Source organism: Pseudomyrmex gracilis, unplaced genomic scaffold (assembly GCF_002006095.1).
Source record: "Pseudomyrmex gracilis isolate BER0280 unplaced genomic scaffold, ASM200609v1 scaffold_12, whole genome shotgun sequence".
Taxonomy (NCBI): Eukaryota; Metazoa; Arthropoda; class Insecta; order Hymenoptera; family Formicidae; genus Pseudomyrmex; species Pseudomyrmex gracilis.
The window spans coordinates 283,655-296,764 of record NW_018020596.1 but is presented as its reverse complement, the minus strand read 5'-3'; the positions used below and the strand labels follow the sequence as shown (position 1 = coordinate 296,764).

The 13,110-nt window shown below is 38.6% G+C and overlaps 2 protein-coding genes across 4 annotated transcripts in view; both read left to right on the top strand.

The window, feature by feature from the left end:
- Window positions 1-9,469, top strand: part of LOC109863767 (protein PFC0760c-like) — a 43,159-nt gene extending 33,690 nt beyond the window's left edge. Inside the window, exons 1-7 of one of the 3 annotated variants that reach the window (XM_020444295.1) lie at window positions 1,743-1,912; window positions 4,450-4,702; window positions 4,803-4,972; window positions 5,078-8,470; window positions 8,594-8,633; window positions 8,758-8,949; window positions 9,039-9,466. In XM_020444295.1, coding sequence (XP_020299884.1) covers window positions 4,514-4,702; window positions 4,803-4,972; window positions 5,078-8,470; window positions 8,594-8,633; window positions 8,758-8,949; window positions 9,039-9,068 — 4,014 coding nt within the window. In that variant the 5' untranslated portion in view covers window positions 1,743-1,912; window positions 4,450-4,513 and the 3' untranslated portion in view covers window positions 9,069-9,466. Of the gene's footprint in view, window positions 1-1,742; window positions 1,913-4,078; window positions 4,336-4,449; window positions 4,703-4,802; window positions 4,973-5,077; window positions 8,471-8,593; window positions 8,634-8,757; window positions 8,950-9,038 lie in introns of those variants that run through there. The other 2 variants (XM_020444296.1, XM_020444294.1) reach the window with 2 other exon arrangements.
- Window positions 9,470-9,597: 128 nt separating this feature from the next.
- LOC109863770 (inositol-tetrakisphosphate 1-kinase-like) lies at window positions 9,598-12,916 on the top strand. Its single transcript, XM_020444298.1, is given in 6 exon segments — window positions 9,598-10,251; window positions 10,653-10,751; window positions 10,880-11,021; window positions 11,105-11,241; window positions 11,340-11,883; window positions 11,886-12,916. Coding segments are annotated over 6 exon segments (1,065 nt in total). The 5' UTR covers window positions 9,598-10,140; the 3' UTR covers window positions 11,918-12,916.
- Window positions 12,917-13,110: the final 194 nt, after the last annotated feature.

Here is a 13,110-nt window from a genome sequence, read left to right as displayed (position 1 = left end):
TTTTTATATTTTCCGTATAAAATACGGAAAATATAAATAAAATAATTATTTTGATACACGATATAATTTTTTTTATTACAATTCGCCAGCGTTGCAAGTCTGAATGTATTTTTAACGATGCATCGCGCGAAAGCCGATGACAACAGCGACAACGTCAAAAAAAAGCAAAAAAAAAAAAAAACAAAAAAACCGAGGAAAGCGTTTGATGGCAATATTTATTACAGTACGTGATACTTCCCGACGGCGAGTCCCAGTCGGCTCGAAGAGTTTTTTCGACCTGGCCAGGGCTCGTGGCGATAGCTCGCATCTTTCTCACGCATCTTTACTTTTTTTTCACGTTTTTAACTTGCTGAAACTGTAAAAACGAACATACCGGAAGAAACGAGAGAGCTCCTTTCTTTCTCTCCTCGAAGAGAGAGACTTGGTCGTCGCGTCATCCTCGATCGCCACGTTTCGCGGTATATATATATATGTTTCTATAGTCACACAATCTTTTTTCCGAATCTTCTTCGGAAAATAAAAAATCTCGTATTATCGTTTTGTTTTTGTGCTCGCTTGATTCTCTCAAGGAGAGATTTTCATTTTCAACGTGATGATATTCTGTTGTATGATACAACTTCGCGATAAAAAAAACTCTGATTGCTATAAATTTAGCGATTGCTTGATGTTGTTCTCTGTCTGTCTACATTGTTGTTGTTGTTGTTGTTCCTGTTGTTGTTGTTGCTGTTATCGATCGGGGATGAGCTTATGAGATGCAAAATAAAAAGAAACATTTTACTTGTCAGTTCTGCAATTATTTTAGTTTTCGTGATTGACGACCAAGTCCAAAAACGAATTTTGCTATTGTCTTTCCCCCCCCCTTTTTTTTTTTTTTTTTTTCCCCCCCTTTTTTTTTTTTTTTTTTTTTTTTTTTTTTTTTGACGAGACGCGCAACTGAAGGCGCGATATTTCTTTTAATCAAAAGAAACAAGTAACCGTCACACGTTTTGCATTGTAATTTATTTCATTTATCTTCTTTCATTCTTTCCTGTTTCTTTTATTTTTATTTTTTTTTAACAACTCTTGTATAGCTACGCAGGTACACGAAATCGAAGAGATATGACAGAACAATATGTCGAATAGCAATTGTAGTAGAAGATAATGAAAAAAAATTTTCTAGTATACCATACCTCGAGGAACGCGTAACATTGTACTGTTTATCGTATGTATGCAACAAGCAAAAACAAAATATATGTGTTGATGTGACAGATATGCGAGGTGAGTTTCTTTTTTTCACTCATACACACTTTCCTTTCCTTTCTATTTTTAATAATCGAATCGATTATTAAAAATGCTGTGCAATTATAGTGCGATAAAATTTTACAATAGAATTTTACAATAGTAGATATATATTTGTATAGTATATCTTGCAAACAACTTTATTTCTAAGATAACTATAACTTGGCACATTACAGGAAAACGAGACGAAATCGCGAACATTACTTTCTCGCACACGTGATTTTTTAGCGTACTCGAGTCACGCTACTACAAAAAATTCGCGGTATGACACACACACACACACAGGATCAAGTTAAAAACATATATACAGCGACCTTAGCGAGTGCTTTGTCCGGGTTTGCAGTCAGAGAGGGCGCGAGTCCGGCCGAACCGTGAAAATCAATGCCAATATTCAGCTGGGGTAGGTGGACTATGAAGAGAAAGAGGAGAAACGCGCGCGAACGAGGGAGATAGAGACGAGAAACACAAACCTAGCGGAATATTGATCTCCGCACACGTTCCAGACGGGTCGAAGCACCATCCTGGTAGAACCTGTATAGCGTGCACGATGACACTCCTCGGCTTAAAGTGGATGACGCGCAAATTATTCAACACACTCTTCTTCCACATACAAGTGACGCGAATAAACCGACAGGTAAAATCGATTTTTTTTTCTATCCGAGATGAGAATAACATAAATGAAACAATTGGACAGACCAACTCCCGAGAGTTGGTCTGTATGTGTCGTATAATTCAAGTAATCGAATGAAAACTACGTTCTGGTAGATTTTGGAGCTTATATTTTTTTCTCTGATGATGTTCTATTATTGTATTTTATTATTGCATTACCGTAAACATCGATCATGTTAAACATCATCAATTGTTGTTCTCTTTTCTCTCGTGTAATAAAAGATTACTCTTTGATTTATATCTCGTGGAATATAAGAAAAAATATTATCTTCTAATCTACTCGAGTCTATTCGTCCATTGAATTTGCAAGACAAAAAAAAAACAGAGTTAGTCTTTGCACCGAAAGAAATCTTTCGCCTTTAAGAGTCAATACTCCCGACCTTTAGTATCGTGCACGTAGACCATTATTATGCGATTGATAGAACTCTCTCGACACGCGGCCGCCGCGGTTGGCTCCGCATTGTAACAGAATGACGAAAGCCGCGTGATAGCGAGTTACAACTGCGTGATGATGACTAACCTTCCTACGAATGTCGAACACGAAATCTTTAAGGTCCAATTTTTTCACTTGTAGGTAAGTTCTAGATAAATTTATCTAAAAGATAAAGTGTATCTTTTTGTGTATATCTTTATCCAGAGGATAAACTATCGGAAGATATGAAGAAATCGGCAGTAAACGAGATAGAAAACAAAAAAAACAAAAAAAAACGGAGCATCGAAATTCGTCATTTTCTTCATTTCGCTCAGAAAGTTTGATTAGCAATTAAATCATGTCACATAAACTGTACGTGATGTCTAGATAGCCTTCGAGAATAGTTTTCTGCTACTGTGTACGAAATAGCATGTGCGATAAAAAGAAAAAAAAATAGATAAAAAATCGAGATAAAATTGAAGAAAAATGTATTTAATACAAACAACGCATTTCAAACTGACATTTATATAATAATCAGAATGTGCAGAGATATGTATTCGATTTACCACGCTTTCGTGTCTCAGAATATAATTTTTCCCGAAGCGTTTACAATAATAATACAGATGTGTGTGTGTGTGTGTGTGTTCCGATTGTATTTCCGTAAAAGAGAACTCACGCGCGAGACAACCAGTGTCCACAAGACAAAAAAAAAGAGAGCTCTCCTCACAAATTGATAGGCGTTACGTATCATGACAGCTGAACGGTCTATCGTCTTTAAAGGACGTGCATTACGTACCTACCTTTGACGTACTGTTATTGATCAACGAAACTGTTATTGATCGCGCGCGCGAGGGTGCGTTAAAGCGGCAAGCGTCTCAGAACGTTTGTGTATGCGTGTGTATATATGCGACCAGTCGTTGACGTCATTCTTCGTCGCTAAATACAAAAGCGTCCTCGCCCCATGTGCTTTGTGCGCTCGTTTCCCGACATTTTCTTTGAAAAAATGCCACCGTGCCAGCGATTTTCCTCACGGATGCGCTTTGGGAGCGCATCGCGCGATGACGCATGCAGACGCGAGAACGGTCATCCGTGCATGCACGCGCGAGTTAAATCTCAACAGCAAAAAGCGCGCCCCGGCCTATGTTTATTTATTACTCACAGGTCAAATGCGAGACGAGCGATGGTTTTCATCGACCGGAAAAATTATCGCGTAAATATCACATTATCTTTTTTCCCTCCCGTGCGCAACGGATTTTCGAAATTCCCGTAACAAGGTAGCCAAGAGTAATTCTTTCCCGAGAAAAATGCAAAATTATCATTATGATCGATAACAAAAAACCACAACGACTGGCACAAAGTAAATTTCAACAAATTTGAAAACACAAGACGATAGTAGAGCGCGCGCGGTGTTTACACAGTTGGGGTTCTTCGGATTTCTATGCAATTCGAGGTCTCTCTCCCCTTTAAGGAATCGATACCATTGCCTATAGAAACGTCGGCTGCAGCCGGCCCGGATCGCGGAGGGTACGACGACGTAGCTGGGAACGGTATTATATATATATATATATATATATATATGTATATATATATGTGTGTTACATACGTAGCGCGGGAACGGCATGATTTCAGTCGGAGTCGGGAAAGAGCTGTGGAACGAGATGGTGGGCGGCCCACCCCCGCCTCGAGGAGAAATTCACGGTTTTATTACCGTCGGTCCTTGAACCCGTCTCTCGAATGCAACGTCTCGTTTTCTTTGCCTGCGCCATGTAGCATCTGTTTTTATCTTACAATAAATAATAAATAACTTTTTCTCTGCATATATTTATCTTCAGGAATTTTTAATCGAGCTATTTATCGATAAAAACAAAACTAGTCTCACACATTTGTTTAAATAATATATACATGTATGATATATATTTATTACTTTGCGAGCATATATCGCGTAGTTGAAACATAGTTGAAAGTACATATCACAGGTACGAAATATTTATCGGAAAGAATAAAGAAATATACGAAAGTCACTAAAGTGAAAATTTCAATTTTGATTGAAACAAATAATGTTATTGATTATTGTATTCTTTTTGTTTTAGGGAAATTTCAAGTTCTTCGGAGTCGTGCGACGATCACACTTGTTCGGCAACGTCTCCGAACGAGATGACTTCCGCTCGCACGTGTTATTGTAAACAAGAGGAAAATTTTGCGGCACGCAAAAAGGATAACAACTGCGGATTACGAAACGGAAATCAATGTTTTACATCCGTCGCATCCAGAACCTCGACGATCAAGAATGAAAATAGCGGAGAATCGTCAAGAAGAGGAAGAAGCTTCACTGATGAGAAAACGGTAATAAATAATTCTACATAATCTACTTTTGTTTTTATCTGATTGCTTTAATATATTTTTGACAATAAAAGAGAATAAACTGACAAACCCCTCATTATAGTCGAACAGAAGTCGATCGGTGGAAGCGCAATCTTCCGGTCCGGTTCTAAGTCCCGAAACGTCGATCGCGCTTGAAAATGCCGAGAAAATTATCAACAACGCGAAGATGCAACTTGTGGAAGTCTGCGCGATGTCAAATTGCCTCAATTCTTTACGATCGACTAGAAACATGTGAGTGAAGAGAAGAATGATTTAATCATTAAATGAGTTTTACTGGCACGCGCGATTGAGCATTTTTCGTACCAGCGAACTATTGTTCACGCCTTGTTCTTTCAGATATTCGGATGATCCGCCGTTGGACGACGAAACGGAAGAGCTGTTGTACATCCGCGAGTTGGTGGCGACAAAATTTCAAGAAGCGAGCTCCATCAAATCGGACGCTAACAGCAACCAAGCAAACAGCGCACGATCGGAAAAACCACCTTCTCGAGTTAGCGCTCAGGTTGATTTATCGGCGTCTAAATTTCGAATGTCACGTAGACACGGCGACTGGAAATCGAACCTGCTGGAACACAAGAGCGACGATCGCGTCTCACCGTCGAGGAACAATTGTTCGTCAACAAAAGAACCGAGCAAGAAAGAAGAAACGATCTCGCGCGACAATCACGCGTCCGATTATCATCAGCGAGAGTCATCGGCGGCCGAATGCGGCGTTCGTGCGCGCGGAGCCGCGTGCAGAATCCAAATGGGACCGTCGGTGAGCATCGTCGCCGATCACAGATTAACGAAACAGAACCTGGAAGACGTGCACATATCGCCGTGTCCGTTCTTGCCGCAGAATACGGCCACTTACACGCTTTGCCACGACGTCGATGAGAAATCCATCGGCAGAAAAGCGAACGAGACGGAAACGTCGAGGGAATTGAAATCTTCGAGCGCGGAATTAGATTCTTTGCAGCGAAAAAAACGCGAAAGACTGACTGAGGCAACGAATGGCTCTTTGATCAAGCCGTCAAAGAGCGTTGAAGATGTGGCACACGTTGGAAATTTCAATCCCGAACAGATAGAGTCGTCGGAGTCTCGTGATTACGGAAAAAAGAAAAAAAATCAAAAACTCGGTTCGCAGAACGTCAAAGACAAAATATCAAATCGGGAAACAATGGTTTCTGACGCAAGTGAAAAACCAGATACGGGTGACGAGGAACAGAAGCCGCGAAATGAAAAACAAATGAAAATTATTGCCAGCGATGATATCGATAATCGTTGCGCGGAAAATGAGGAAATATTCAACAATACGAGCGATATCGACGAGCGAGATGCACGACTGCAGAAAGAAAAAAGAGATATCGCGGACAAGGAAATGTGGAAAAATCGAAGGTTTTATCGCATTACTGACGAACACTTGACCAACACGTTTGATAGTCAGAACGGGCAGGAGAAATTGCGCGACAATGTTAACAAGGACACAACACGTCGTCAATCTCCCATTTTCGAGTATCGAAACAATTTCCAATGGGAGATGGACGATTCGAACGATCTCGCCGATCTGTACCGACCGCGATTCGACAACTTGAATTCCGTTTTGCTGTCGAACGACAGGAAGCTCCGTCACGTCGCTCGCGCGACAAAGACTTTTGCGGAATTGTTATCGAGGCCCGAATTCGCGAAACTCAAGGCGGACGTTGCAACTCAATCGGGACGTTGCGAGAAATTTTATCGCGAGCCGTTTGCTGATAAGAATTGCAAATCACTGTTGAATCGGGTTACGTCGTCTTCGGAGATCGAGTTAAAAAACGAGGACCTGACTGTTGCGTCGCATCTTGAAACTAACGCGAACGACGCGCAGCGAACGAAATCGTCAGATTGTCCGACGTCGAACAACGATCGTACGAAGAACTCCGTTGAATCCAGCGTGTATCCTGAATCGGACGGAAGCGAAGCTTTGAGGATATTTCGCGATAACACGATTCAGACGAAACCCGCGCCTTCGTCGGAATCGTCGTCGGACATTGCGACATTGTTCTCCAACCTAGACCCCGCTTTATCCAGCACGCACACGCAAGCGTGTCGTCACGGGGAGAGGCGGATTGTTCGAACCAATCAATCCGCAGATACGAAGTTACGTGCTGCAAATGTGAATGAATTCTCAGAGAACAGAGTTCATTGGAACGACCACTCGGATAACGATGACGTGTCCTTCGCACGTGTTTTCCAAGGTCTGAGAGATACGTCCGAGGCGACCGATCGGTTTGTCGCTTATATCCTGCAGGACGAGAGCCACAGCATCGAGAAGAAAATCAGACACGCTTTGAGGGAATCGGCGATCGTGCCGGCAACAATACGCAAGCTACTGAATCGTTTGTCCGAATCGGTCCGCACCACGTGTCAAACGGAAACTTTAAATATTCTGAAAACTATCTTGAGCGATGTTCAAGATTGTACTGATCAGAAGGTCATCAGTAAAGCAAGCAATGACAAGAAACAATCTTCCCAAAACGTTCCCGATCTTGCCGAACACGACGATTCTGAACGTTTTTTCGATGAACGTTCGTCTGATACGGGAAAAAATGAGAGAAATACGGAAACCGCAAACATAATAGAACCCGTGAAGACTGACGTTAAAAATGAATCTGATAAAAGTATCGATGAGGAAAACGAGAAGGATGATAAGAAAACACATTCCGAGAACGTCATCGATCCTTTCGTTCAAGCGAATCGCGCGATTAAAGAGCCGATTCTGCGAATCCAAGGTGCGGAAGATAATAATAATAACGCGAGCGAGCAAATTTCGAGGGAAAGTCGTCGGGATTTAAAAAATCCCGATAAATATCCGCGTGATTTTTCGGAAATTCGAGGAGAAGAGACAGCGGAGAGCGCTCCGCTTTCCGAGTCCGGGAGCGGCAACAAGAGCAAAGAGAATTTGCATTCGGAGGCTGAGTCGTTGAGGCAAATCTCCGATATTCACAGCGACGATGACGATATCGGAGATTTGCAAAATTCAAAGACCACGAACGAAGAGCGTAAATCGAAGTCCAATCACGATCTGACCACAACGGATACAAATCAAGAACGACACAAAGATAAACCGAGTGACGTTCGAAACAATAAAAATTCTATTCGCGGAGACGAGTTTACGGATAAAAACAGTGTACAAACTTTCGCGATCGATACGAACAAAGATACGTCTGTTGCTGTTCTGAAAGAAGCAGCGATTGAAAAAGAGCAGCACTCTGGCAGCGTGTCGATGCAGAACAAAATCGGCGGAGACGAAATTACGGAAGCTTCGGAGAAGCAACTCGATTCCATCGGTACAAAAATCGTCGATGAAAATTCAACGAGGAAAGACGCAAGTTTTCCGTTGTCGGCAACAAAAGATGTCGAAATTGCAAAAAACAATAATAATTTGCAACAATCTGCGATTGCGACACAAACAAGCGATTGTTCGACCAGTTGTTGCTCTGTGCGAAACAGCGTATCGAACGTAAAAAATAAAAAACCGTTGTTGAAAGAAGTTTCGTCGCGCGATGAGCAAACTTGTTTCAACATCGCTGGGAAGAGCAATTCGACGGAGAACACGAAGTTGTTGAAAGGCGACGAGCCGAAAGATGAAAAGGAAAATGCAGAAAGCAGCGACGACCAGACGACGAACACATTGTCAAAGGGTCAAGTAAACCAGCTGTCCGTCTCGAATTCCAGCGTCAGCAACGCGCTTCTTGATCCCGATGACAGGTGAATACGCAACGAGACCAGTGACATTTTTATTTGACGCTGCGAAGTTATATTCAAATCTTTATTTAATCCTTTCTAGAACTTACCTGTGTTTTAATTATGTTTTTTTTTTTACGTTCACAGGTCTAAGAGCAGCGGCGCGTTTAATGCAATTACGAAGAGTGTAAGTAAATAACTCGCCGTACTTAAGTGTAACTTGAAGAGTGTAAAAAAAAAAAAAATACACTTTTCTGTTGAAAAATTGCTGTGTGTAATCACACTCCTGTTAATTCGACTCGCGATTTTAGATCGAAACCTCGGTCGAAACGTCTCATTCCGAAGGGGAGCTGTACATGCCGAGTTCGTGCTCTTATTCTCTCGGAGAAGTGAGAATTCTGAAGAAATCCGATTTAATTGCAAATAGCACGACGGATCGTGAGAACAGCGCGATGTTTCTTGTTACTAAGAGTATGTTAACGTCATTAAACGATTCCACAATGGTGCGTATATAAAAAAAAAAAAAACAACCGAAAAGAATTGTGCGTACAATATAATCCTCAACTCTCAAAGTTTTATTTTTCTGTTACAGTCCTTATCAGAAAGTTCCAGCCACGTTTAAGTGATCATCAAAAGTTTAACAACAAAAACTCGATCTTTACGTTCGCGTTTTTCTTTCTTTCTCTCAATTTTCCACTGACATTTTCTCAATTTATAAATTTGATTTAAAAAAATTTTCAATAAAATGATATTATTGCACAAGTGTGAACAAATAAAGTTTTAATTATTCAAGTTTAACAAACGTATAGACAGTACTTGTGAACAACGTTTCTTTTATAAACTCATTAAAAAAATTACGAATCAAGAGTTAAAAGTTAATCTCTAATTAGAAAATAATTAGAAAAGTATTAAAAAATTAAAATAACTTTAAAGTGAGCCATTTCAATTTGTAACTGTAAAACTATTTTTTAAGAATGTGACACGTAAATTTTTAAACTTGCCACATTACTCACTGTATAAATATGTAAACATGCCGTATTACTCACCTTACTTGTAAAAAAAGTAAAAGTAAACATTAAAAAAAATGTAATTTTTGCACTTTATCGGAAAAAGTGAGTTGAGAATACGGAAGAGAGTCGTTGTTTATTATTCTTTCAATCTTTTTCAAATTCACACTTGTATATTTCTTTCATTTGCTTTTGTCACCTTCGTTATTTTGTTCTATCTAGCTGTTTCTTTATCCTCAAATGACGTATACAAGACAAGAGATAAGAAATGGTACACCTATACTTTTTTAAGAGACGCGGCGAGTGTGTGTGCGTGCGCGCGCGCCGGGAAGTAAACAATAGGAACGAGTAGCGCGTAGATCGGTTGCGTGTTTAGACGATATTTAAAGCGGCGCCGATTCTGGCGTCGCTTCAGAAGACAAAACAAAATCTGAGAGAGAAATTTAGAAGACACACCGAGAATCGTGAATCTCCGGTCACGGTCGAGAACGACAGAAGTTTTTTTTACGAATACGACTAAAAACATAACCTTGTATTTCCGTCGCCGTCGCCGCGCAAATGTGACATTTTTTCGCGTTTTAAGGACCGCGCGCAAAGCCGCCGATTGTTGTTTTGACGAAGGACGATCGAACGATCTGAACTGCGTGATCGATGTGAACGCGCGAACGAGAAAACGAGAGAAAAAACATGTGCGACAAGTATGTTATCGGATATTGGGTACCCGAGAGAAAACGGCAAAAGTTTAATTGGACAGATTTCGAAAAAGTTTGCAAAACCGAAGGATTCGAGTTGAAATTGGTAAGTTAAAAAAAAAACTCGCCCTTCATTTGTACATTAAGACGTCTTGATTCGAATCTTGTTTTGTAATTTGTTTGCTTGCTCCAGTCTGTACTGAGAGATTTTTTACACATCTGTTTTGGGAAGAATTTTACACTTAACAGATTATATGTTTTTTTTTGTGTGTGTTTTTATTCGGACCTTGGTTGTACGTTTTTTTTTTTTTTTTTAATTATTTGCGCGCATATATTTATACTAACGACGTACACAATATGCAAGCGAACGGTGTGATAATGACTTTAAGAATAACAATAATATAATGGCTTTGCGGTATACATAAAGATATCGTTATCTGTGAGTATGTTTTGAGATATAGAACAGTGGTCTTTTAATATCTTTTAAGCTTCAATCTGTGTTCTTAGATCGATGTAAATTCAAGCCTCGAAAAACAGGGACCATTACATGTTTTTCTACACAAGCTGACAGAAACACAATCCCATGCGGAAAAAGGAGATAAGAGTGTAAGCGACAATGTTCACAGTGATATCTCATATCTACTGTTGGAAATATAATGATGTTTTGCACAAATATATATATATATGTATATATATATATGTATGTATATATATATATGTATATTTTATTATAGGCTACAGATATTATTTCACGAATTGAAGAGTACATTGCCAAACATCCTGACCTGATTGTTATTGATGCTCTAGATAATTTTCAAAACTTACGCAGTCGGGGTAGAACTTACGAATTTATACAAGAGGGCATTCGGTGTAAAGGTATATAATGTTTGTTTGTTCTTCGTAATAAAATGCTGAAAAAAAAACTGTGTAATGTTAGATTGTAATTTATTATTTTTCAGATATATTTACTCCCAACTTTGTAGAGATCAAAAGCAGAGACGTTTACGAAATAGCGTTAACATTAAAAAAACGTGGTATTAAGTATCCATTTGTTTGCAAGCCCCTCATTGCGTATGGTTCAAGTGACGCGCACAAGGTAAGTATTTTGTGATAAGTACAACAAGATTTAAAGATGAAAGGAAAAAGAAAATTCGAGGATTGGAAAAATAAACAACTTGATGTTCGCAATTTTAGATGATGATCATCTTTGACGAAGAGGACTTGAAAGACTGTCAACCACCTTGCGTTGCTCAGAATTTTATCAATCACAATGCTATTTTATACAAGGTATTTGTCGTGGGCGATCATTTTCACGTGGTCGAGCGTCCTAGCTTCAAGAACTTTTATCAGGAAGACTGTAATTTGTTAAGTACAATATTCTTTAATTCACACGATATATCGAAAAGTGGGAGTAGATCCAAGTGGTCTGTACTGTCCGAACAAGACATTCCTTTAACCGCGAAACCAAATTACCAAATATTTGAAACTATTGTTAAGAGTGTTCAGAAAATATTTGGGCTTATTCTAGTTGGCATAGATGTAGTAATTGAAAATCACACTGAGAAATATGCGATAATAGATGTCAATGTGTTTCCTGGGTACGACGGTTACCCGAATTTTTTCGAGCATTTAACTGACAGCATTAAAAAATTGTTGATAGAGCGAAGAACAAAGTGTAGACAAAGCTCTAAAGATTGTATGTTGAAAAAATGTCAGAGCGACGATCTAGATTCCGATTTTACGACGAGAAAAGAAAATGTTCCACTACGTAAGTGCATAATATGTGATAGATAATATTGAAACAATTAAGTTACAATTGGTTGAGACAGTGGTATTGTTATCCGTCGTTATATTATTTTTTGCCATCTGGGTAGCTATTACGAAATTTTTTGAAATCGATTTTACTCGCAATGATTTCAACTTATATTTGTTTTTTTCCTTACATAGGAAAATAAATCAAATTGTTATAATTCTGAAATGATTTTATATATAATAGGTACCCTGATCTATATTATGAAAATATTATGCTCTTAGTGTTCGTCTCTTTTCCTGCTCCCCAGTTCCTTAATTTTTTTTTAAGGATAAAAACGTATAGAGTATATAATATAATACAATAATAAAAATGTTTTGTTACAATATAATCACCACGAAATGTGTGCATTTAAATAATCGTTTGCTACTTTAAATCACACATCTATTTTATATGTATTTTAAAATAAATTCTACCCGGTAAAATCAATATGTAAAGACAATGACTGCCAGAGAAGATATTTTGTACGTTTTATGTGTATACAATTTTGTATTTCTGCGTCGATGTTATACGTGCCTGTGTGTGCACTCGAACATGGAATATGCAAACGGACACTTAGAAACTAATCGGTCTGGTTGCGACAGTAACGTGATAACTGTATTTTCGCATAAATTAGACGAATAGCTTTTCAGATTTTGTTTGTTAAACGATGGTGTCGATTTCATATTTGAAATTTCTGTCGCAATTTTACCGATTGATTTCAAAATGACTAGAGATACCAGTGATATATAGTAAATTCGAAGAAATTCTTTTGTAAATTATACATACGTTTTATTCAGTTATGCATTGTATATAACATAGAACTCGATATTACCTGTTTAATTAATTTATATGTACATATATTTTATATATATATACATATATGTATATATGTATATGTGTGAATAAATTGTACAGAAGCATGGAAAAGAAACAGTTACTTCAAACAAGTGAGATGTATAATAAAGATTATATATTTTAAGATTTGCGTTAAGTATTATTAGTTTTTGGAAATATGTACTTTTTTTTCAAACAAGAACCTGTGAGAGGAAACCGTCAGTGACTATGTTTTGATTCGCGTGCGTGTTTCACTTTTTTGTCACTTAGGCAACGAAGGCGCTGCTGTAATCTTCATTACAGCATGAAAATACCGACTACCAGTATATGTAAACGCAC